The sequence below is a fragment of the Pavona decussata genome, unplaced genomic scaffold (assembly GCF_977016875.1).
Source record: "Pavona decussata unplaced genomic scaffold, jaPavDecu1.1 SCAFFOLD_254, whole genome shotgun sequence".
NCBI classification, from domain to species: Eukaryota; Metazoa; Cnidaria; class Anthozoa; order Scleractinia; family Agariciidae; genus Pavona; species Pavona decussata.
This window is the reverse complement of record NW_028145657.1, coordinates 4,287,737-4,314,470: the sequence shown is the minus strand read 5'-3', so window position 1 is coordinate 4,314,470 and position 26,734 is coordinate 4,287,737. Positions and strand designations below refer to the sequence as shown.

Genomic DNA, 26,734 nt, shown 5'->3' with positions numbered 1-26,734 from the left:
GTAAAGTTCCCCGGGTGAAGAGTGTAAGACAACGACACCTGCAAGGCTCATTGAGGCTTCGAGTCATCAGGGGTGAAGAGCAACCGAACAAAGGAGTTTCTAGTCCGGCACTAGACCTTCGCCCTACTCCCCCATGAGTGAGTCCCGAAATAGAAAAAGGAAAAAAAATGTTGTTAGAAAATCTTTAGTTGGGAAAACTAGGGAAAGAGAAGATGCTACTGTAGTCAAAATGTTAAACGATTGGATCATAAAAACACAACCAATTAGCAGAAGATTGAAACACAGGACAATGAATTGATCGTAGCAAATCCCCCATGACGCATCAAAACCACAAAGGCTTAAATAAAACCCAAATGTAGTTTATTAGCCCAAATATTATGCTGTAAAGTAAGGAAAAAGTAAGGATAAAATGATACTTACATAGCTTGTAAGAAAATAAGTTGGTTGCATGAGTCTAAAAGTAAACTGTATTACGGGAGAATAAAAACCTTTCTTTGCGTTTTCTTGGGTAGTGGCGTCAGCAAAAGTTGCAACTAAAAAAGTTTTTATGGGAAATTTGAAAATGACGTCGACAAGTTGTAGTTGTAGTAGCCAATCAGGTGCCGATGGAAAGTGCGAAAAGGTGCCTCGAAAATTTGCTGTGTAGAGTTTTCAAAATGCAGAATCATTGGCGCTCTTCGTTCTCAGTCTGCCTGGCATCTGTGGCATAATTGCTGGAAAACCCAATCCTGAATGCAGTTGTAGCTTGAGGAAATATAGATTGGAACCATCAGGGAAATGGAGACAAAAAAACGCGGCCATAAAGTGCTGAGCAAAGCCTAATGCTAAAATATGGCGACGGCTGCATGTTAAAGATAATGATCATTCATTCTTCCTGCAAAACCTAAAGTTTTTTAGATAATTTGGTTGAGTAGATCAGCTTGAAATTTCTAATGTTCACCAAGATTCCATTTGATGTAGAACTGTTGCATGGTAAATTCGAAATAAATCAAAACATGAATTATGAATGATGCATAATTTTGAAGATTATAATTGGGTAAAAATATTATTGATTGGCTTTGTATTAGTGTAAATTAGTATTATTAGTGGAAAAAATTAAACAAAAATGTATGAGTGCAATAGTAAGCATGCTTGACACCAGTACCAATCAAATAATTAATATAAAATAAAGTAAAGCAAACTGAAAAATGTTGTGTTGTCAAGTATGAACACCTGAACAATTCAAAGAGTTGACTAGTACCATGGTTTGTACCCCTACTGTAGGTACACATACATTTTACGCAATTTGGTCCATTAAACTAATGTTATTCTAAACTAAAAGACAGAATTTTAAAACACTTGTTTTACGTTTGGAGAAATTCCATTTTCCATAATTGAAATAATTTTTAAAAATATTGTAAGCTTAATAAACTATCACAGCCAATTGCACTGGTAGTGTTATCATTCATGGATGTTTAAATAAGTGAGTTTGACATGACAATCCGTTTCAGAGTGAAAACGAAAAAAAAAAAAAAAAAAAAAAGAAAAGAAAAGAAAAACTAAAAAAAAAAAAAAAAAAACCGGCTCCGCGGAAAACCAACGATTATTTCCATCATTATTAGACACAATAGCAGGTAATGTTTATATAGAACCGTCTTCAGAGCTATTAAACTTAAGTAGGACGCCCTTGATTTTAGTAATTTCAGAAAGGTCTGGAGAGCGGGAAAGTCGGAACAAGTTTTACTGAGATATAAAACGACGATTTTCAATTTAACATACATGTTTCGGCAGAAAGTCGGTTCTGCCTTCTTCAGTGCAAACATGATTTGACACTTTCAAAAGCTCTAGTATTTTCACTGAACCCTAATAACCTGTAACCTGCAGCTGAATTGTTTTTTTCGTGTTGGGAATATCGTAACGGTTGTGTTGTTCGTTCTTTTGTCCTCTCGACCAACCATGGAAGACGTTGCAAACTTTAGAGGTCCCCCTCCCCCGTTTATCCACAAGATGTGCAAAGCTTCTTTTATGTTGAGCTGGAATGTAGCGCTGGCTTGATCAATTACATGAAGGCAATCGCTGGAACTTTAAAAGGCACGGCAATGCTCAGAATTTTGTAGATGTTTTCCGATGTGTGAGTTGCTATCCGTAGTTAGGTGTTCAAGGAAACGTGTGGAAAAGGGTAAGGTTGCTTCACCGACATAACAGGCATTACAGGCTACACAAGAAAATTTATACACGACGCCTAAAAGAAGACCACTAGGGATAGGATCTTTCATACTTAACAAGGAGCCTATTTTGAATGTAGAGAAGAATAATTTGATCTCAATGTTTTTACAATATCGTCTCACTAAACCTCAGTTACGCGTTTCTGTGTGATGCTAGTAAACCTGCCCATGTAAGGGAGCTAAAAATAAAAACTTGGTGATTTATTAACTTCAGTGTTTGGTGAAATAACTTGACTTTATGTTTTTGAGAGGTAGTTTAATTTTTATAACTCTTTCAACCTGTGTAATCTTTTGGACCTAGCTACGGTTAGGTTATAGGACGCAATAAGGAAAATGTCGCAGGGAGATGAAGCGGGGACAGTCCACTCACTCATGTGGCATCCCTGTTTTCATGGAAGAGGTTCTGTTGCAAGGACAAAGTTTTTTCCTCGCTACATGTTGCATGATGCGGAGTCTCAGCTGGATTTGTGCCTCATGAACCGACGGAAAAGTAAACCAAATTTTGCTGAATGCCGCATGATGTGCACTATTCTTGCAACTGTGTCCGCTCTAAAAACTGGAGAACACTGAAGCAAATCCTTGACGCAAGCACGAAAACAAACAACAAACTTAACTGACTTGCCCTGGGTCAGAGGAGAGGACAGAAGCCGTATGAGAATCTCTTTGCTATCTATGCTAGCCTGATAAACTAGCCGAACGGAGACCCTCAGCTGCTTTTCGTTGATTAAAAGTTGCAAATCTGTTTTCGCCTTGTTCGAAGAATATTTCAACTAGCTTCAAAGCGCACCAGGGACGAATTGCATAAAACTTAAAGGCAGGCGTGAATGCTATTGTCAGACGTTAAAATACTCAATGTGACTGGGATGAAGGTCTGGCGTTAGCAGTTACGCCGGCCCGACGTTAATTTTTATGCAACTCACCCCAGCCGTCAAAAATCGTAATTATAAACTGCAACTTAAGCCTTCAAATTGCAATTGTTATAAATATTGTTTTTTCGCTAGAATCGTTCGCGAGTTGAAACGTTGTAGAAGCCGGTAACCTCAGTCAATTCCATAAAACCCCTTTAATCGTATTTGTGTATTTTATAATTTTTCTAATTCCTTGTTTGTACATAATCATTTAATCCTCCGACAGGTTTCAAGTGATGCAAATTGAGTTGATACAATTGTAGTTCTTAATTTTAATGTAAATTATTCTAGCTTGTATTCTTTCTTAGGGGGAGTTTTTCACATAGGGCCCACCTCCTAAACTCCCTTTTACACTGGTTTATTTTAAATTTTAATGTGCGAATGGAACTGTGTGATGCGCACCATGCAACCAAGGCCACACTGGTGCGAGGAGAGTGTTAACAACGATTGTGCCAGTTCTTCTGCCATGCATGGAAAACAAACAGTGCTTGAGGAAATATAGGAAGGCCGGAAGTTAATTCATGAATAAAGACAACAAACATTCTCCTTTTTGAAAAGCTTTTTATTCTACTTTCTACGAACTTGAAGACAAAAAAGAAAAGATCCATGCGCTTCAAGTTTCCTCGCCGCTTCTCTTGTCTGCGGCGTCTGAAAGCTTTTCTCTTCTTCAGATACCCTGCGTAAGAGACAATTACGCCTTGAATAACTTCTCCGTAGTGGCGCAGCTTAATGCGATATTATATTAAAATAAAAGCGTGCTACCCTTTTCTTCCTTTCGAGTATATTTAGCAGAAATTGAGCTGAAAACTCTTAGGTTTCCTGAAATAACGAACCTCTAGTAATGCATCGGTAAAGTTTCTTGAGCTTAGTAAATATTAATATACAAGTCAAACATGTTCAAGGATTTTCGGCGTCGGGGACTGTCTCCAATTTCCGTGTGTTGAAGAAAAAAGCAGTTAGTACTGCTCCTCCGAGAAGCTGAAGCCGTGAGCCCATTAGCGGATTCATTCGGTACATTTTCAGTGAACTTGCAATTAAAAAGGAGGAGCCAGGATGAATTACGAAAAAAGTGTATCTTTAATTTATTTCTCTTTCTCTGTGATTGGTTAACAAAACTCGCACCAGTTTCTCAACCAATGGGAATCCAAACCAAATCTTTTTTTGGCCGCACGCGTTTTCCCGCGCTTAGCGTCATTTACAAGTATTTGCTTCGAATTCTGATTGGCTCGTTGTGTTGTTTACATCGATCTGTTGCGATTGGCCAGAGTAATTACTTTGGTTTTGGTTCTACGACACTCAGTTGGAAACCGCTCTATATTTAATTAGGCAGGCATTACTGAGTTTTTTCTAATCTTACCTTTATTGGACACCCATACAGCTCAGCGCGCATGCTTATCCAGGAATACCAACTCAAAGGGTGGATTCGGACAAAGCGGGCGTGGAATGGCGGAAAGATATGATGAACAACAATGGAGTTTCGATCAAAGTTGCCACGGAAAACCTTTAAAAAAAAGTGAAATAGAGAATAGCAGTTAAATTTGGACCGGGCGAACAGTTCACTTGTCTCACTTGACGCAATTTGAATCAAATGCGATTAAGTGAGACAAGTGAACTGTTCGCCCGGTCCAACTTGAACTCTTTTCCAGTCCTACGGAGGGCAACAAACAATTCTTTGCGCGAAAAGTCGGTATATTTTCATTTATTTTACTGTCTGTTTTTCAATGAATTATTCTCTCGTTTGAATAAATCATTCTCGATGGCTTCGAAATTCTAACATTTGTTTTGTCTCATTTCTTAGCCATGAAAACAAAAAAGCTTTGTTGACATTTGCTTTGACCGGCTACGTACGAGTCTATGACTGATATGACGTCATGCCAGGATTTGCTTTTTCATTGGAGAGGTGTACAAACACGTTTACCCAAACGGCAAACGTGAGATTCGCGTTTATGTTTTCTTGAAAACGTTAGTACACAGATGAGAATGGTGCAAAATAATTCTGACCTTTGATGCTAACGCAAAACTACTCAATTTTACTGAAAAACTGAAAACAGCGAGTGGTCATCTGCCGTTTGCCGAAAACGTAATTCTTAATCTCTCTATTGCCTAACTTCCCTTCTATTCCATCGAGGAAACCTAATCTTGTATACGAATCTTCTCACTCTGGGTACGAGATAACGAAGAAACCGATCGATAGATGGGAAATATGATTGTATTAAAGGGACTTCTAGAAGCCCGTGATTCAGGTTTCTTCGAAGTGAAATTAAGTTAATCGACAGACATTACCTTCTTCTTGCCACGCACTGTATACTGAACCCAGTAGGAACTGGTCAGGCTGTAAGACAGCGAGTAACTGGTGACCCAAGTTGAAGAATCCTGCCTTCCTTGTGTGGCTACTTTAGTTACACTTGTGGGATGACCGAGGTCGATCTGTAGCCACTGGTTGCTATTTCTCGTTTTGGCGTACCAGGCTCCCGCTTTACCTGACCTAGGTACCAGGTTCAAACGGCCGAGTCTAGCTGCGTGGTTACCGTTGTAAATAGTCGAGGCAGACATGGCGGCATCCCGAATTCGGCCATCTTCCATTCCAAGGGACATTGAGCAATGATATCCTAAAAAAATATGTTCCCTTTTTTTCAAAACAAGAATAATATAAACGCTTCTTTAAAGAAAATTATGCTGGGCTTTGACATAACGAATGATAGTTAGTGAAGTAGATTAAAAGGCTTCCGAGCAAAAGCATATGGTCTCTGTTTGCACCAATATAGGTGACAAAATCCCGTGACATTGATCACACAGTTTAGTCTTAACTTCAATACATTAAGTTTAAAGTTGGTGCTTTCAACTTCCAGTTTATAGGGTTTCCAGTTATAGCAATTAACCTTCTTCTCTAACCGTACCTCCATGGTTGGCATCCCGTGGGACATACAGTTACATCGAGCACTATGATGTTTATACTTTTATGTCAATATCACTTTTACTATGACTCTTATAATTGCGATTGTGTTTTTATGATGACGGTGATGACGATGATAATGATGATGGTATGAAGATGTTCACATGTTACAACTACAATAACCGATAATGCAAGGACAGGTAACAGAAAATAAAGGTTCTCACTGAAACAGCACACGCGAAACCTTTAAAAATTGTCTGCGATATATATCGGACAGTTTCAAAATGTCACGGATCTTTGAAAACTGCTGATGTTGGAAAGTTCATTGTAACAATATTAGTAAATAAAATCCAAAATGATAGAGGTTCTTGACTTTTTCAGTCCATGGAACCTATAGTTTTCCTAGTAGTATGTTTGTTTGTTTCATATACTTACATTTATTTAGTATTTATTCAGGATGTTTGTCTTCTGTAGTATAGCTCAGTGGTAGAGCATTCGAACTAGTAATTGGAAGGTCATAGGTTTGATTACTATTGGGAGAACTACACAGGATTACCTTCTTCCGAGTATGGCTGTTTTACTGCCTGAAAAAATACCGCCATCAGGTAACATAACATCACATTTCTGTCGCAAAATTCAAAACTACACTCAGTAACCATGCACTGCTACTGTCTATTTACCTTCCTGGCAGCCATAAACCTCCGCCCTCATGGAGATGTGACCAGACCACGTCTTGGGGTGGAAACGAAGGAATTGGGCTTGGATTGGCGAATGCAGGGAATGGAAAACTGGGGTGTTGCGGTCGATATTGCCTCCAAAAACCTGGCACATTATAATAAAGCAGATTTACAGGTTTGATGAAAGGCTCAAAATAATTTATTGGCATGTGGAAACTAAAAGCCACAACATGCAGTGAATACAATTATTTCACTCCATCCGTCTGAATGGATTGAAACCATTATGACAATCACATAACGGAACGCATCTTAATGGCCATTTTCAAATGACCATTTTATCAGTTAGTACATAAAATAAGCCATTCTAGAGTCATCAGGGTTAATGTGATTGAAAAAATTGTTATTTAAAATGCATAATGCATGTACAAGGGAAAGCAAAAATGTAATTGAGTTTTAGCGGTAAAGATCCGCATCAAGTTGGTAGTTTCAAATACCTTGATATTTCCATTAGAAAGTCTGTACCAGGCCCAGTGAGTTCCATCCACGCTGTAAGACAAACTGTAGCTCATCACCCACTGGTTCGCGTCATACCTCCCCTGAGACGCCACTTTGGTCACTGTTGTTTCCCGCCCAAAGTATACCTGCAGCCACTGGTTTCCGTCGTTACTGCGTGCGCACCAGGCCCCGGCCTTACCTTTACTGGGGATTTTGTTAAGGCGGGAAAACTGAGGAATGCAACCGGCGCTGTGGGTAGTCGAAGCTGATAATGCGCTGTCAGGAAGATGGCCACTTTCCATTCCCAGAGGAAGAAAACAACTCCGAGCTACCGGTCAAAGGATGATAAAAAAAAGTTAAAAAGAAGTTTTCCGTTTGTTTTCCTTTGACATCTGAAAATAAATCTTGATTGCCTGTAGAGGCAATGGTATCACAATTGCGTGTATTACCAAGAAATATAACGAACTTTATGAAAGGTTTTACTTTTCAACTTAACTGCCATCCTAAACATCCTGGCAATGAAACGCTGACAGAGCTGACGTTCTCGGTTAGCGACTGCTGGACCAAATCTTTGCAAGGGAGGTGCGGCTGGACTCTGTTAACCCTGGCCTAGCTTAAAGGGGAACTCCGGGGTAAAAATGAATTTATTTTGTATGTTTGGCCTTGGAACCATGTTTCAATTTTTGATAATTTTATTTACTAATAGTTTCTTACAGCTCAGATATTTTACCTGAAAGACGACCAAAAAATGCGAGTGGAACGCCGCCATCTTGGAGAAAAATGAGCCGCGTTACAGTGGTCAGCAGTAAGTTATGACGTAGAATCGTCAAAGCATTTTCGCGGGTTTATGAAAATCTATAAACACGCAGCTAGAACTGTCTAAAAAATCGTTTTGCTCTCGCTATTTCGAATTTCGCCCTTTGACAAGCGAATCGATTTCAACTAAGATGGTGAGCTGTTGTGTACCTGGTTGTAAGAATCATTCAGAGAAGACAAAGAAGGCCGGAGGCAAGGTCACTTACCACAGTATCCCACTGGACCACCGTACGAATGCATGGCTGGAACGAATAAGGCGGAAAATATGCCTCCCCTCGAACACAGCTTTGTTTGCAGCGACCATTTCGAGCCGAGCTGTTTAGTTACCGACCTCCGATAACAGTTAATGGGGGGGAAAGCCAAAGGTAGACTTGACGGACGATGCTATACCGTCCCGGTTTTCTTATGGCCCGCAAACGAAGAAGCCACGGTTAACGAGTTGACGTCTCCTTGAACGTGAACGCCACCAAGAAGTGAGCGCTTTAATCTTTCAGTTTTTGCTATAATTTACTTTGATTTCACTTTATATACCTGTCGAATTTAGATAGTATTTACAATTCCGATTTACAGGCGGACTTTTCCATCGCGCGCGGGAATCAGTCCGATATAATATTTATTTGTTTACATAATAATCGTACGACCTCAGGGCAAATCGTAGTCTGCGAATACAGCCGTCGCTCATTGCAACCGCTTGTCGCGTTTGCCAAGAGAAAACATTACTGACGTTGTAATCATTCTCTAGTCTAAGTGTACTTATTCCTTGAAGCTATTACTGACATTAACTAAAATAAAATATTGAGTATTTAACTGATTACGATTGTAGTTTACTCTCGTTCGTAACGAAATAACATTGCATTTTTAATGTCGATCCTATAATTTCACTTAGCATTAGAGGAGGTGGTTTTGAAAACCAAACTTCTCAAGGATCTAGCAAAGCTAACTAACTTCTGTCACACGGGCAAACTTGAGGTGTACCACTCAATGATGCTCAAGTACTGCTCTTAACGGGAGTATTATTCACACAGGGGAATGGGTGCCAGGACTCAGCTTTTTGCTCTTGACAACAATGCAAATACTGGGTGCAATCAAGCACTAGTTCAGTCAGGTGAACATGCGGGTGAGGCGCGCTACAAACTTTGCTTTCCGAAAGCAAACAAGCGGTGGGTTGTAAAGCCAATCAGTGAGCCAAAATCGTGTAGTCTTTTGACAGGTTTGCTTTCACAAGTTATCAAGCGTGTGGAGAAAGGGGTGCAGTTGCCCACCCAGTGCCTGTTCAGTTACCTAAGAACATTGCCTCAAAGCCAGCACCAGCAAAGGCAGATGCAATTCAACAACACCGTTCATAAATAATCAAACACCAACACTGTTCCTGTGATAATGCAACTACAGAAATGGAAGCCCTCGAGAAGCCACCCTGCATTGCATGCATTCAGCAGGAAAAATCCTGTAGGGTGATCGTCCTCCCTGGCGTTCAACATTGCACTCTAGGGGTAAACCAAACAAAAACGACTCCTCTAGGAGCAACCGTCTAGCACAAGTTGTTTATCTTGTAAACTGCTGTCAATTTCAAATGGAGAATAATTTGGAGAATCTACATATTGATCACCAGATCACTGTTATGGTTTGGATTAATTTTAGACAAAACAGTCTCCTACCATAGCAACATGAAAATTAGCACCAAATCTTTTTATATCAAACTAACTGAACATGTACTAATATATTTCAGTTTCAAAACCTTTCGGTGTTTGATCATTCATCTGCATAACGGAAGCCTTCAAATGCAAACTCTTCCTATGGCCCAGGTGGAGGATAAAAGCTCCTAATACACATAACCGCACAGGATGGCAGGACAACCCTAATTTCTTTTCCTAAAATTCGCCAGCACCATGTGGCCAACTGCCTGTAAGCAATGTGTCTGAAAAGTTTGTGTTCCGGCCCTTCATAAGGATCTTTATATTGCTGTTTATACTGAAACCACGCTGTCTGTAGAACCTGGACGAAACCCAGGGTGCTGGGTAATGCATGTGAGTTCTTCATTGCATTCACCACAAGTAACAGCCTCAGAAAGTTTACTTTTTACTTGCTCCATTTATTGGCAACATTTGCAAGCCTCCACTCTTCCCATTATCTGGCAATTCTCACATGCACACCACATAAGCTATAAAATATCATGTTCACTACATAACTTCTGTAAACAACATACGAGCGATTTATATTGAATAGCAGAGAAACGTAATAACATTGAATTCAAATGACAACTAAACGTAGCAACTATTGCAAAACAGGTCTACTTCTATTTCTTAAGCATTTCATAGCAGCAAAGTCCGAATTGATGTCCTGTCCGAGTAAGAAAATCCTGATCGTATGCTAGAGACTTATAAATTTATATTTTCCTTTGTGCTGGTGGAAGTTTTAAAATAAACAGAACTACACTGGCCTGTAAAGCGGTGAAATCGATAGAACATCCAAGCGGCTAGAGAAGCTTGTAAAGCCTCGCGAATGAATTTCCCCATAAACAGATTATAAACAAATTTATTCCGCGTGTTTGCTATTTTGTGAGGTCGAACTGAATTTGGACCGGACGCTCAGAAAAGAAAATGCGTAGACAAAGATGATTGAATGCCACAGTTGTGTTAATACAAGTTTATTTCTGTCCTGAATCTGAAAGTCAATAACTGTGGAGATATTACAATAAACCAAGAGCCTACACACTACATACCAGTATGAATTTTGCAGTCAAGGGTCGCTTCCCATCGACTCATCGCCTGAACCGACTTCAAGGTTGTTGTTCGCATCTTCCGAGTTCACTCCCGGTTCATATTGGTAAGGCTTTATGGAAAAGCTTCAACCGTATTGTTCCTCGTCGAAATTATCAGAGTCCGACCCAGAAACAGACATTACAGCAGCGATTTTGGAACGATAAACTGTAAATCTTTCGGATGGAAAATACTGTACACAACTGGAAGACGCGCAAATATCGAATTACGTTTGACGATCTGACGTCACAAAATGGTACGCTGACCAACCTCTGAGCATGCAATCTATTTTCAAGATGGCGGCGCTCTATTTGCATTTTTTGGTCGTCTTTCAGGTTAATTATCTGAGCTGTAAGAAACTGTTCGTAAATAAAATTATCAAAAATTGAAACATGGTTCCAAGGCCAAACATCCAAAATAACTTCATTATTACCCCGCTGTTCCCCTTTAAGAAAACACTCTGATTTTCACACACAATTTAAGAGAAAAAGCTTCATTTAAGCATCTGTGAAACAGAATTCTCTTATCTGTTCAAGACAAGATGCTTCATTGGTCACCCCGTTTCGATAGCGCTCGGAATTTCAAACCCTATTGAAGATGGCAGCAGTAAAAACTAAATAACGTAATTCCCACGTCATATAATATCATCGGCTTATTCTACTTTGCAAAACGAAACGAAACGAAACGGAACGAAATGAAACGAAATATGTTGCAATAGGTGAAAATCGGCATGAATGTCTTATTAACGTGATTTCAAGACAAAATAGCTGCCTTTGCAAGCTTATTTGATGACAATTAGCGCCATTTCGCAAAGTAGTAATTTTACAATATTACTATTTTGCGAAACGGCTTCTAAATTACCTTTTAAACCCAAATTAACCATCTCTGCGCTTAAAATATCAACCTAAGTTGTCTGTTGGGCATTTTACATTTCTCTTTTCGCTCTCAAACTTTGTCCTGGCAATAAAGAAGCTCGTTTCGCAAAATAGTGATTTTGTTAAAAACTACTATTTTACGAAACGGCTTCTAAATTACCTTTTAAACCCAAGTTAACCATCTATGCGCTTAAAATATCAACCTAAGTTGTCTGTTATGCATTTTTCATTTCTCTTTTCGCTCTTAAACCTTGTCCTGGCGATAAAGAAGCTCATTTCGCAAAATAGTAATTTTTAGCAAAATTACCATTTTGCGAAACGGCTTCTAGCAGGTTAACTATCTATGCACTTAAAATATCAACCTAAGTTGTCATATTTACATTTTCCATTTCTCTTTTCGCCCTTAAACTTTGTCCTGGCGATAAAGAAGCTCATTTCGCAAAATAGTAATTTTTGGCAAAATTAAGTATTTTGCGAAACGGCTTCAAATTACCTTCTAAAATATCAATAGTCTGTTTTGCCATTAATCTCGGCATCTTGAAGACGAAGAAGTTCCTTTTGCAGTAAAATATATTATGATAATTGTTAATTGTTAGTATGCATTTTGTGCCGGGTTCCCATCCTATAAGCTCGTGTCCGTTATCGTTAATATCTCTAAAAAATTGACCTTTATTTCCTATAAATTTATTTACTAAATATGCATTCACTACATTACCTCTAAAACATAAATATTGCACAAGATTTTAAACTGGCGTAATTAAAATGCATAACAGACAACTTAGGTTGATATTTTAAGCGCATAGATGGTTAAATTGGGTTTAAAAGCCGTTTAGATTAACTTGAGTTTAAAAGCCATTTGGGTTTAGAAGCCGGGGGGATAATTACCAAAATGGTAATTTTGCTAAAAATTACTATTTTGCGAAATGAGCTTCTTTATCGCCAGGACAAGGTTTAAGAGCGAAAAGAGAAATGTAAAATGTATAACAGACAACTTAGGTTGATATTTTAAGCGCGTAGATGGTTAACTTGGGTTTAAAAGGTAATTTAGAAGCCGTTTCGCAAAATAGTAATTTTTAGCAAAATTACTATTTTGCGAAACGAGCTTCTTTATCGCCAGGACAAGGTTTTAGAGCGAAAAGAGAAATGTAAAATGCCCAACAGACAACTTAGATTGATATTTTAAGCGCAGAGATGGTTAACTTGGGTTTAAAAGGTAATTTAGAAGCCGTTTCGCAAATTAGTAATATTGTAAAATTACTACTTTGCGAAATGGCGTTAATTGTCATCAAATAAGCTTGCAAAGGCAGCCATTTTGTCTCGAACTCAAGTTATTAAAACATTCATGCCGATTGTCACGCACTGCAGCATATTTCGTTTCATTTCGTTTCGTTTCGTTTCGCAAAATAGAATAAGCCAATATCATCCTCTCATTTTGCGGAAGCCAAAGAAGACAGGTCTGGAAAAACTATTTACGCTACAGGTTTCATTGGCATAGCTTTAATGCTGTTGAAGGTATGACGGAACGTGCCTCCGTCAAGCTTTGGAACTCAAAATAGCAAAGGTTGAATCACACTGGATGCTACTGTAGTCGTAGCTTATTTCATGTACTTATGCTTCCTGCCAATGTTGGAATCGGGTGGTATTGACAGATTGCAATTCTGATAAACTTCAAAAAATGCCCACCTTTTATACTACGTTCAGGACTGACTCAAGCGTTAGCAACAGTGAAGGGGGATAATGCACCTTTAATTTGTAAATGTGGTTTGTCTGTCACTTCTTATATGGCATGTTGTGGGTCTTCCAGGAGCTAGTTAAAATTGTTTCTTAAGTTTGTACCGTAAGTACTAACGTTCATTTCATGTTTTTAATGAAAATATCTCATACAGGTAACGTCCAGATTGGAAAGGGACTTAACTGTGCATACAACACGGCTTTTTCATCAAATTTAAGTAAAAGACGACAAAAATATCCTCTGAAAGAAAGTGTTTCGCTGTTCTAAGGTGTTTAATCATAACCTTACACACTACTTTCATTAGTTCATTAGCCATTCTATCCACAAATTAACTCGAAACTAAAGGGTTGGAAATTAGATGTCTTTTTCTAGAATAAAATGGTAACAGTAGCATGCTTACCGTCTTCACAACCATATATCTCCACCCTCATTGACACGTGACGATTCCAACCTTTAGGATGGAAGCGAATACTCCGGGCAAAAATCCTTGCGTCAGGACTAAAGAAATGTTTGACAACTGTTGTTTTGTCACTGTTGCCAAGGAACGTCTGCGGTTAAGATTGACGAATAAATGAATAATTAAAAACTGGTGAATCATCGAATCATCGTTCGTTCACACATTCATTGAGACAGTCCTTCACAGTCAGTCACAAGATCAATATAGCCGTTCAGTCTGACTGTCACGATCATTTTTTTTGGCCTGTGGGTTGGTTGCCTTGTTTGCTGAGCAGGTAGTCAGTAGTTTAGTAAACTAGTCTGTCAGTCAGTCACTCGCTCAGTCACTAGTCAGTCAGTCAGTCAGTCAGTCAGTCAGTCAGTCAGTCAGTCAGTCAGTCAGTCAGTCAATCAGTCAGTCAGTCAGTCGGTCGGTCAGTCAGTCAGTCAGTCAGTCAGTCAGTCAGTCAATCAGTCAGTCAGTCAGTCAGCCAATAAGTCAGTCCGTCAGTCAGTCAGTCAGTCACTAGTCAGTTAGCCAGTCAGTCTGTCAGTCAGTCAGTCAGTCAGTCAGTCAGTCAGTCAATCAGTCAGTCAGTCAGTCAGTCAGTCAGTCAGTCAGTCAATCAGTCAGTCAGTCAGTCAGTCAGTCAGTCAGTTAGTCAGTCAGTCAATCAGTCAGTCAGCCAGTCAGTCAGTCAGTCAGTCAATCAGTCAATCAGTCAGTCAGTTAGTCGTCAGCCAGCCAGTCGGTCATTTAGTCAGTCAGTCAGTCAGTCAGTCAGTCAGTCAGTCAGTCAATCAGTCTGTCAGTCAGTCAGTCAGTCAGTCAGTCAGTCAGTCAGTCAGTCAGTCAGTCAGTCCGTCCGTCCGTCAGTCAGTCAGTCAGTCAGCCAGCCAGTCGGTCATTTAGTCAGTCAGTCAGTCAGTCAGTCAGTCAGTCAGTCAATCAGTCAGTCAGTCAGTCAGTCAGTCAGTCAGTCAGTCAGTTCGTCGGTCAGTCAATCAGTCAGTCATTCCGGCAGTCGGTCATTTAATCAGTCATACAGTCACCTAATCAGCGGTTTAGATATCTCTTTTTAACTTACCCAACATTAAATTTTCCTTCTTCACAGGTAATCGTTAATGATCTCAAAGAGTTAAGATTCACAGACTAGACAACCTCTCTTTTAAAAATTCTGTCAATACCTTGACTTGGCTGTTTTCCCGGATGTAAACCCAGTTGAAGTCGTCAGCAGTGTAAGCCAACGAGAAGCTTGTTACCCACTGATTACTGTCATGACGCCCCTGAGTAGTCACGCCTCTTATATTGAACATGCGCCCGAATTTAACCTGGAATTACAATTTGAGAAGTGGCAAATTTCAAAAAAATTATTTAGTGCATCTGGAGGTTTTGTTGAAGAAAAGAAATCAGGTAAATTTAATAACTAATTCTGTTCAGGGCCGGGGACTACAAATCACCTGCATTGATTAACTGAAAAACGGAGCTTTGCAAATAAGTAATCTGATTGTATTCCAGCACTTTTGATATGTTTGAAGGTCTGCAAGTATGGCAAATGGAGAAACAGAGTCGTGATCATTGGGTAAGAAACCCTTGCTAGGTATAAGAGAGAATGCGTTTTGGAGAAAATAAACCTACTCGGCAACCTGAGAAGTAATTTCAAACCTGAAGCCATTGGTTGACGTTATTATGGCGAGCGGACCAGCAATATTTCCCGCCATTTGGAAGCAAGTTGAGTCTCGCTCGGCTTGGGAGGTTACTGGCACTGTGATAACTTGACGCTGTAAATGCTTCATCAGGAATTCTACCGTCCTCAACCCCTATGGGCATTAGGCAATTCTTTACTGAAATGAATGAATGAATGAATAAATAAATAAATAAATAAACAAATAAATAAATAAATAGACCAATAAACAAATAAGTAACTTAGATAACAAAATCACCCATGAAATACAAAGAACCTATCCTTTTTTTGGTTTAAAATTTGGGAAGATTGACAACTTTAGCGTGAGCAAAAAAAGAATAAACATTTTGAAATTACTGTTTAATTAGAATCCAGACCCGTAGCAACTAGCAAGAGTCAAATAACTCAGCGGGCCAAGCGAATCCAGTCCCAGCCCACCTCACCCCTGCCCCGATAACAAATACTACTGAAAAGGCTGGTTACAGTTGAGCAAGTTTACTTGCTGACAATTTTCTTTTCGCGATCGTACATAACTTCGATGGTCATTCACTTATCCATTTTTCCACTGGCAGTTTAAATATATGTATTTCATATATTCCACTTCTATCACTTCGCCTGGCGCGTTTACCATTTGCACAAAAAATTCGGTTGGAATAGAACGCTTCATATGGTACGGTTTTTCCAGTTTAAGCGGTTTGGCTGGCCCGAGTCCCCTGCGGCTCACGAAAAATAATGAAACAAAATAGCGGCACAGTTGGTGAGCACGATTCCGCTACAATTCTACACCTCCAAGAGTTTGGCCCCTGAAAATTAAGAATAGTTAAAATTGATTATACTCAGTACTGCACTTATACTCAGTAGTTGGGAAAAATATTGCTTCACAAAGGGTCATAAAGAGTGCATCGGCATGCCGTAGTCGCCATCTTGAATTACAACTGAAAAGCGTGCGAAAACGGACCGGGCTGACCATGATTTTGACGAATGGTACAGAATTTTCTGGTCATTTCGTTTGGAATGGGAAAAGAGGAATACATCTGAGCATTTCCATATTTTTCGGAAACGTTCCAGTGGAATGGCCTGAACAGAACCGTTTGAACTTCCAACCGAAAATTCCGGTTTTTGTTGTCAAACGGTAAACGGCCCTGGACGGGCATATTACGAATTCCCAAAATGACCATGCTGCTCCCAGCTCAGTTGGTAGAGTACTGCACTAGCTGGTACCGTAGAGGTAATAGGTTCGAATGCCGTTCAAGCCTGATTTTTTTCGCAGCTACTTAAGTTGCGTACTGCTATGGTAATTTTATTTATTCAAATTTTTGTTTTATCGTGAAAGAGTGAACAAAATTTTCGTATTAAGATATCGGGGTTTGACAAGTTATATTGACTATATTAAGTTACGTTTTCCTTAGTGTCAGTAATTCATACTTTTAGACACGAGGAAACATACCGCTAAATTTTCTCATACGAAATAAAATTCGTCGTCTTAAAACGTTCTAAAAAAATTTAATTTAAACTTTAAAAACAAGTTCACACGAACAATTTTCAACGCCTCATAATTTTTTTCATGACGCCCGAGTTGCTTGTTCATCAAGTGTTTGCCAACTTACTTTCCTACGTTTTCTAGTCATGGCGGGTTTTTCGAAATAGCATTCTCACTTTAAATTTTAGAGGTGTAAAAAAAAAAACCACTCAGAATTTCTGTAAAAGTACTAGGAAACTTAAATATTTTATCCCTGATGTCAAATACTATTTTATAATCAACCAAAGGCTCCTATGAGCAATTCGTGGATGCTGAGAGGATATGAAATTTGGTCGTTATAAACGGAATTTAGCCATACAGAAAATTTGGGAGCTTCGGTTTTCACCGTCCACCATTACTCCATTCGCAAAATAGCCGGGAGCGAGGAAAAGGTTTGGGTCTAGCTGAAATAGCCTGCGTGGCCAGCGTTATCGGGGAAGGGGAGGGGGATTTGCTGAAACGCCTGGGGTGTGACGTCATACGCGCAACGCTCAAAACTCTCGGTACGAGATTGAACCAACGTGGCTAATTTTCTCTGTTCCGAAACGACAGTAACAATATCTTAATTTCAGTTCTTTGTTGATTTACTCACTCTGTCAAACTCCATGAACTGATGCGCATATGATGTCACGGGCCAACTCTTGCCTGAAGACCGCTTATAAAGTAATCGCAGGCTTCTCTATTGCGAACCTAGCAATGGTGGACAGATTTTTAGCGGTCTTGGCTGGCCATTTCCCGACTTGTATTATTGTGGACATGTTGACTTAATTAACGTTGAGAAAAGCCAAACAGAAAAACAAAAATTTTTGTCGTAGTAGCAGGCAATTTGTTCTGACGGACGGCGACAGGAATTCGGGGGAGTGTTGGTGTAAATCGCTGCTATAAAAGACAACACTCCTTTGGTCTGGAATGGTTAGTTTTTCTAATTATCGATTAGAATACACAAGTTGCGAATGTAAGATTTGTCCCCCCCAAGAAACTTGAACGATTGCGCTGAAATTTGATTCTCGCGTTACATGGGCGAATTTGATCAGATCGCTAGGACTTCTCTGTTTATTTGCGTAAGATTGCTTACATTAGCTTATAAACGTGGATAAAAATACAGAGAAAAACAGAATATAAGCTGTATAAGCTTTCACAAATGAAAAAATTTATTCAGACAAGCCTTTGTTTACGCCTGAAAAGTGAACGCGTAAGGTTGTCGCTTTGAGGCCCGCAACAGGTAAGCGAATTCATTCAGGGCCCGCGAATCTGTTGGGAACATGCGAGGAATCGGTCAATTGGAATATTACTTTGGTCCAAACTCTCAATAAAACACCTGTAATATTCTATTGATTTCCAGAAGCGCTCGAACATTTCCGAGAAAGTGCGCGTCTAGTTTGTAGTTTGTCCTCGAAGCATAATTTCCTGGCACTGAACTCTCGGATTTCCACTTTTTGAAGTATCGAGCCGATTTCCTTAGAAGTTCTTCGTTCGATTTACCGTTTCATAAAGGTTTGTTTTTTTTTTAACTCAAACTACAGTCGGTCTAAGCTCCAAGGATGAATAAATACTTTTTCAAACTGGATCAACAACAACAGCTACCTTAAACTTTGTGGAGTTATCACTGAGTTATTCGTGCTGAATAAATACAAAAATCCATGACAGATAGATATATTGATGCAGTCTGCGTCGCATTCGTTCGAATATCGGATGCAGAAAATTTACTACTTTCTACTTTCTGTTTTCTTTTTCGTCACTGAAAACATCTAACACATTGATAGCTCCAGTTGTACTCTCGTGCATGGAAATGCAGTATCGTGAGGTAGGAAGTCTGGAATGTTCATCTGTTGGCTGCACATGCATGCTAACTAGTTTTGATGGTGGGAAATAATGAAAAGGATCGCTCACTAAAGGTATTCGTTGTAAGCATTACAAGTTTAACTTTTTCCTTGTTGATGTGTTTCTACTTTTTTAAACATTTGTATCAAGTAAATTATTATTTTTGTTAATGGTTTTAGTCTTAGAGGACCCTTCTTTAAATCACTAGTTTTAGTGAAGTTGGCACCCTCAATAAAGATTTTTGTTATTCATTGAAGTGTCAAAAGTATTTTACAGCAGGCTGTCAAATGCCTTTGGAAAATTAAAGAATGGGCGTGTTGGTAGAAATTGCAATAAACTGGAGTTTGAGTGAGAGAGATTCAACTCGAAATTTAAGATTAAAGTACAACTAATCTTTGCCCATTCGAAGTCACAGCAATTCTAAGGTCGGCTTTATAATACCCTCCCCTTCCTCTACTCTACTCCTTTTGTTGATGAAATTTTTAAGCTTTTTATATATTTATCCGATCGGCGTCATAACCAATGCAAGTTAGTGACGCTACACTTAACATGGCTCGAATAACAAATGAATAACTTACCATTTCGACAGCCATACACTTCAGCTCTCAAACAAGGGATGTTATGATTGTGAGTCACGGGATGAAAACGGACATAACGAGCTTCAATGTGAGGCTTTAATGAGTGCGTAATGACCGTGTTTCTATCAGTGTTTCCAGCAAAGATCTGAGAAAGAAAAAGGAAAGGAATCTTGACACCGATATTCTTAGTTGTGTGATTTAAACGTGTAGTTAAGAGAACGTCCACTATTATTAGTCTTTGTCCCTCCATATTTCCTTATCCGTATCCTTGGAAAGTTACTTTTGTTGGACAACCTTGTTAATCGCGTGATAGTCTTCCTTAACGTTAAATATTTAGCTCAAGAAAATTAACGCATGGCTTACGTTATTTACTCGAAAAAGTAAGGGGATGGCCTGCCTTCTGAAGATTTAGCCCTAACATCACAAAACTTCGGAAACGTAAGATGTTTGCAACAAAATTCATGAAAACATTTGATCAACTACCTTCTGGAGGATGCCCGTAGTTTTTAAACTGTTCAAGTATTAGGCACTTCATTCTGTGCTTGGGCCTTTCAGAGATTCCTTTCCTTTTGAAAATACACGGCCATTTTTCTAATGCCCAGTCCCTTAAAAGTACAATTAGCCGTTTATTTTCAAATTAACTACTACCATAGTTTCTGTTACTCTTAAAAGGACTTCCGCCTTTTATTCCATGAAAACATTATTTACTATAAGTTTCTGAGGCCCAACTTCGCTTCCATTTTATTGCCTCGTTTAATTTTCTCTAAGTTTGTGTTTTGCATTGTTTTTATTGTTATCTGTAGATGAGAATAAAAAATCATCAAGGTCACAGTAGGTCTGTTAAGAGATTAAGGACGTGTCGTTTCCTTCACCTTGAGATTTTAATAGTACCACCTCCGTTTGCAGCGCTGCATACATACGCATCATCCAAGTGCCAAAATAATAAAGCCTTTACATTTGTAACTAACAATCTGGATCCTTTAAGAAACATTGTAAGAAGTCTTGAACGAGGATTATTGGACCCATTGTTGAATTCTTCATTGAGTTTATTTTGTGTGTATGTGCAAACGTCAAACCAATAGCCCAGCTTATAAACCGCAAGTGTTCAAGTTTTGATTAAATTAATCTAAGGTGTCATGTGATGTTCGGAGTTAAAGACCATCTATGGACTCTGAGCTTTCTCCCTTGAGTCACAGAGCGACAAAACAATCCAGTGTGAACAGTTTATTTTACCTTGTCTACAGCACGTTGTTTGTACCAAGTCCAGTGTATTCCATCCACACTGTATGACATTTTGTACGTCTTAACTCTGTCCTCGCTGTTGTACCGCCCTTGAGTTGCCACTTTTGTCACAGCAGTAATTTCTCCCAAGTCTATTTGGAGCCACTGATTTGTGCTTTTACGTTTTGGACACCAAGCGCCCATGTGTTTGCCATCGCTCAAAAGGTTAAGTCTTGCCAGCGAAGGCCTGTGGTTATTGTTATAACTTCCTGAAGCTGTGAATGAACTATCAGGAATCCGTTTGTCTTCCAAACCGAGTGAGACGGAGCACCTGTGAACTGCAAAACAACAAGAAATGTTGGGAAATTGCATGAGTCCCTGGTCCAGGTATTGCTGATAATTAGCACAGAGCCGTCTGTTAGAAATCATTACCATGGTCACTGTAATCTGAGTAAAAACATGGGCCTGCAGCTGACACATATTTAGCCTACACGCGGAATGAGAGGCCCATTCAAGTGATACCCGGAAGCCTGGCTTGGTGGTTAACTGAATTGGTACAAAACTGAAACTAAATTCATTAGGTACAACCTAAATTCTTTTGGCACCATTATCAACTTAATTTTGGTTTATTTGGGCTGCACAGACATCCCTAAACCTTCAATACAAAGTCCCTCTGTGTTTCAGTATGCAACTAAACTTTGCATTAGTAAATTAATGTTTTATTCACATAGACGTGCATTACTGCAAAACGTGTGAAGCTTGAATTGGTGTTAGATTGTATTGGTAAAGACCATTTAGGAGAAAATTGCATTCCATTATTCCATATGTCAAGCGCGTTTAAGGTGGATATGGACCTAAACAAATTGCGTAATTTTTATTCTCTAAAGTTGTTTATAAGGTTATTCATATGAATTATCTCATTGGTCAAGAAGACCCTCTCAGTTATCAGTAAGTTACAGATGCATGAGTCCCATCTAATGCTGTCACTGATTTTTATTGTGGATGTCAAGTCATTTCCTTTAGGTTTTACCAACGTACCATTTCTACAGCCATACACCTCTGCTCTCATAGAAATATGGTTATGCGACGACTTTGGGTGGAAGCGAATGAACCGAGCATTGAAAGATTTCACAAGCAGGTGTTCCACGACTGTATGTGTGTCCCTATTGCCTGAAAAAACCTTTTTATAAAACAATGGCTAAAATTAGCATTCTACAGAAAACGTGCAACAACAAATCATTCTATGTTACACCAGTTTGTTTGCTTTCTATCACTGTAAGCTCTTTTGAAACTTTCCTTTGCAATTTCACCCTTTACTTAAAAAAATCATATTTTTAAATAGTCTTTTAATTCTTGCTAGAAAGCGGTTTTAAATTTGGTAGCCAAAATTTGTCAGACTAATCATACAGTTACATAATTCCTCACATGACGTCTGTAGACTCCTGTCTAGATCAGCGTAACCAGTCACAGAACTACAAGCCGGCAATGCAATTTATTAAGAAGCGTTCATGTCCATAATGTCAAAGACGCTGTTTTGAGTATTAAAACAAGCTAGTCCATTATATTAAAGAAATGTCCACTGGGAAAAATAGTAACGTCTATTATTTACGATCGTTTCTTCAGATACGTGCTAAGAGCTACCAGCTGTTGCCATGAAACGTAAGTGTCTTCTTTTCAACAATGGTAAGCATTTTAATGAAAGATGCAATCGATTAAATACAAAAAAAAAAAAAAAAAAAAAACATCTGTACCTCTTGATAGGCTTTTGAAACTTGGAAAAACATGCAGTTTCAATATCTGCAACATTAGACCTACAGCTACAGCTGCCATTAATGGTGATATTATTGTATTTACTTACCCACGTGACACTGTTTTCCTTGTACTCGACCCAGTGCATTCCGTCAACACTGAAAGAGAGAGTGAATTTTGTCACCCATTGGCTGTAGTCTTGCCGGCCTTGTGTTGCTACTTTTGTCACTCGTACCAACTCCCCAAAGTCGATTTGAAGCCATTGTTTTCCGTTGTTAGTTTTGGCAGCCCAAGACCCTATTCCCTTACTGTCTTTGTGTATGTTCAACCTGGCTCTTGCTGGGGCATGTTTTGCATCGTAGCTGGAAGAGGCAGAAAACGCGGCGTCTGGTACGTGACCGTTTTCCAATCCGAGAGGAAGAGAGCAGCGGTACACTACAAAATAATGTAAACTTCCCAGATTATTTACATTGCTATTGTTCAAGAGAAAAAAAAATGACAGTAACAAGTAAAGATGTTCGTAGCTGATAATATTTAAGTTGCTTGTCATTCTGCTAGGTCATCAACTGTAAAAGTCAATTGTAATCAATCAATCAATCAAGGAAATTGCATAAATTGATGAAACAGATGAAAGCATGTTTAATACATTCTGGCCAAACCTAATTTAAGCCAGACAAAGCGAGTCTTCATCAGGAACCAAGAAAGCTAAAACTCAAGTATCAACTTATTTAGCTCTCTTTATTTTTAGAAAGTAAAGATAAATATGGAACTTCGTTGGCTCATTTACTAAAAGTACCTGCCAATCAACTCTTTTGAAAGTTCAAGAATTAGTTTTACAAAACTTGGTTGAACTGGCTGGCATTTCAAAACAACGGTTGATGTCAAAAATAGAATGCAGTAGTTTCATTGCGTAGTCATCGCACATTTGTTTCATTTTTTGTATGCTTGAAAGGTTTCCTTCACTTTTGCAATTCACATTGTCTAATTTTTCAAGCTCTTGCAAGAGTATAATACAGTATTTCTTAAGTTGGTTGAAGAAGGTGCGGCTTACCTAACAGCGGATTCGTGTAGATACTTCTTTTGTGGAGTGATAGCTTATCGTCTTCTTCGTGGTTGGCAGGTGCCTGAGAGAGAGAAAATGAAATTAAAACTTAAAGTGCGTGTTTGTGTTAAACCCTGCTTTTTTTCCCTTTGGAGTGTGCGCGTGATAATTTTAGGATAAAAGCTGATAGATTGTTATTTGGGCAATGATTGCCAGAAGTAATCTATTTTCAGCCAATCAGGTGGTTTTGCATCTCATTGGTTGAGAAAGTGGTGCGAATTTTGCTTACCAATTACACAGAGTGGTAGATGAAGACTAAAGCAAACACGAGATTACCTTCCACAGTCGCTATAAACAACCAGAGGAATGGTATTGTAGCTAAAAGCAAGTATACAAGATTTGATACTGAAAACAGAGTAAGCTAAAATTAAGGAAAATTAAAATTTGTGCGCAAACTGAGGCGTTTTCCGATTCCATTCTAAGGGGTTATTTAAAAAAAAATGTACATGAATATACTATCTTTTTCAGTTAATCTCATCAGATTTCAGAATGGAACGTAAAGTTTTTACCTAGAAAATATCACAATAGTTAAGAATTTAGCGTAGAGTGATTTACGTATGATGTTGTACTTTCTGTCACTACCAGTTCTATTGACTTTTTAAAGATGCATTTTCTTCCAAATATTCCGCATATATAGAATGCATTTAACAAACCGAAAAACGTAAAGCAGGTTCGGGTGAAGATAAGAGAATTAAATTATATCTCCGCACCTTCTTAGAAGAATATTCGGTATGGCAGAGTGATATCAGCAATGCGACGATGAAAATGTTCATGAAATAAAGAACCATTCTTTGGAAACTCTCTGTAAAATTCCTTCTTTAACTGAAACTCGAACGAATGACACAGGTAACCAGAGGGGAGCACTGCTTTGAAGTGAATGGGCTATTATTTTGAGCAACTTGAATTTTCTGGTACGAATTGATTACATACTGACTAGTGTTTTAGGAAACTTGAAATGTCTCGAACAAGTTATTTACAGTTCAATCATTGTTCACGAGAAACTTGAACTGTCTTGAAAATAATTATTATTTATAATCCATTGTTCCAGAGATCTTGAAGTTTCTCGTTCAGTTTGTTTACAGATGTATTGTTCACAGTTGAAAAACTATCAACTAAGGATCTGGAATGGGTTAGACTTTGCTGAGGAGGATAATAGGGAAAAAATTGAAATGGTTTTACCAATATTCGGACATTTCATCAAGCCCTCTTTTTCAGACCATTCAAGCCCATATAAAATCCAATCTCCTTTATAACAAAATAACTTCTTATTGTCCGCCGCTCCTCTATAGTATTACATTATGTAACTTTTTGTTTCTACACATTGCCTCGGGCTGGAAGCAAAATTTAGCAAAATTAAGCAGCGGGACCAACAAATCAAATGCGCGTACAAAACCATGAACAACGAAAATAAAATCTGTTAAAGATACAATTTCATGTTGCTTTGTGGTACTGCAGTACAAAATATTTAGGTGAAAACTGTGTAATCTTGTAGAGAACCAAAGAAATTGTCACTGATTACAAAAATACAATGCTCTAATAATACTATAAGCAGTGTAAAAGGCAAACAACTGTCGACATAAAGAGGAAAAACGTTACGGGAAATATAAGCAGCCACGTGGTCTGATTTGCGGTTTAAGAAACAGTAGGATTATTGGAAGGAACTGATTAAATGGATCTGTTCTGTAAACCCATTGCCTCAGAAATAAAGCATCTTGGTTATAAGTTAGCGTAGCATTGGAGATCTAACCATTCAAGGATCACAAATAGCCACATTGCTGTGAAAGAACATTTCTTCATCAGTGCAAATGTCAGCTTACTTCTTTGTTATGCTCGATCTTTAGCGTTCTTAGTAAAAGCTGAAGCTTGAAGTCGGATTACACTACGTGAATATTTTACTAACTATAGTTGCCCACCTTTCGAGAAATTTCGGCTTCAGAACGGGAAAGTAATATCACCCATGCGACGATGAAAACGTTCATCAAGAAACGAGCCATTCCAAAATCTTTCCTTCAACGAGACTCAATAGAATGACAAAGGTCTTCGAAGAGAACATTGTTTTGGGCTAATTATGCTGGCAGAAAACTGGAATATTCTCGACAGAATCTATTGACAGAAGTTATTACTCAGCAGTTAACTTCCTAGTGCAAATGATGGGGGAGGGGGTGGTGTTATTTAGATGGGTGTACCATTCCACTGGGGGACAGGACGAGATATCCAAAATACACTCTCGTACATGTTGTTACAGAATGGAAATTTGTTTCGTTTATCTGTGAAACACTGATTCGCCGAGCTTTTGTGAGGTTTAAACTAGTGTAATATTTCTCTTGTTCTATAGTAACACAACAAAAATTTGGTTTGTTTGCAATTAAAAGGAAACTTATGATTAGTCAAACAAATGACAGCTTCGTATCTTGAATATTTGAGATAACAGAATAAAAAAAGATTACACAACTTCATACTCTGCCAGATAGAAAGTGATGTTATATTGTTTTTCTGTATGCGTAAAACGAGGGTCACGATAAAAAGTGAAATTAAATTAAAGTATTCAGTTACTGATATTTTAGCAGATATTGCCCAACTTGTCCACGTTAGATAAACATTTTCGGTTGAATAATGGCTTGTACATGTTTTACTCATCTACGCTTTTGTTGGAACATTGCGTGTATCATTGACGCGCTCAATCTGTATATGATACACTTTTTGACTGAACAATAAATTTTTGAAGAACTGATTTTCTACAGTTTACTACGAGAAACATTGGCTGGGAAACTTATTGTACGATAACCGACCAAGAAAAAAGTAAAAGGCGAGCAAGTTATAGAGTGAAGAACCGAAGGCGTAAAAAATTCTATAGCGGCGGTTAGAAGTAAACAATGGCAAGGCTTAGCAAAGCGAAAACTGATTACGTTCGATTCAGCTCAGTGTACCCTTTCAAACATCGAAAAAAGAAAGGAATATTATTTTGTCTACTTTTGTAAAAGTAGAAGCTAAACTTAAGATTACACGAGGTGAATATTTTAGATAACTACAGTTACCAACCTTAAGAGAAATTGCGGCTTCATAACGAGGAAGCAATATCACCGATGCGACGATGAAAATGATCATCAAGAAACGAGCCATTCCAAAATCTTTTCTTCAACGCGACTCGATAGAATGACGAGGCCTTCCAGGAGAACATTGCTTTGGGTTAATTATGCTGGCAGAAAACTGGAAAATTCTCGACAGAATCTATTTCCAGAAGTTATTACTCAGCAGTAAACTTCCTAGT

General features: G+C 38.6%; 1 protein-coding gene across 1 annotated transcript; it reads right to left on the bottom strand.

Annotated features, from left to right (window-relative positions):
• Positions 1–3,653: 3,653 nt before the first annotated feature.
• On the bottom strand, positions 3,654–26,661 carry LOC146456695 (uncharacterized). Its single transcript, XM_085092650.1, has 14 exons — positions 26,506–26,661; positions 23,416–23,488; positions 22,474–22,799; positions 21,654–21,795; positions 20,628–20,953; positions 19,395–19,539; positions 15,458–15,636; positions 14,980–15,123; positions 13,757–13,904; positions 7,177–7,505; positions 6,686–6,827; positions 5,396–5,721; positions 4,470–4,613; positions 3,654–3,788 (listed from the first exon to the last, which is right to left on the bottom strand). The coding sequence occupies exons 1-14, from the start codon at positions 26,584–26,586 to the stop codon at positions 3,780–3,782; spliced, it is 2,514 nt and encodes an 837-aa protein (XP_084948776.1). The 5' UTR covers positions 26,587–26,661; the 3' UTR covers positions 3,654–3,779.
• Positions 26,662–26,734: the final 73 nt, after the last annotated feature.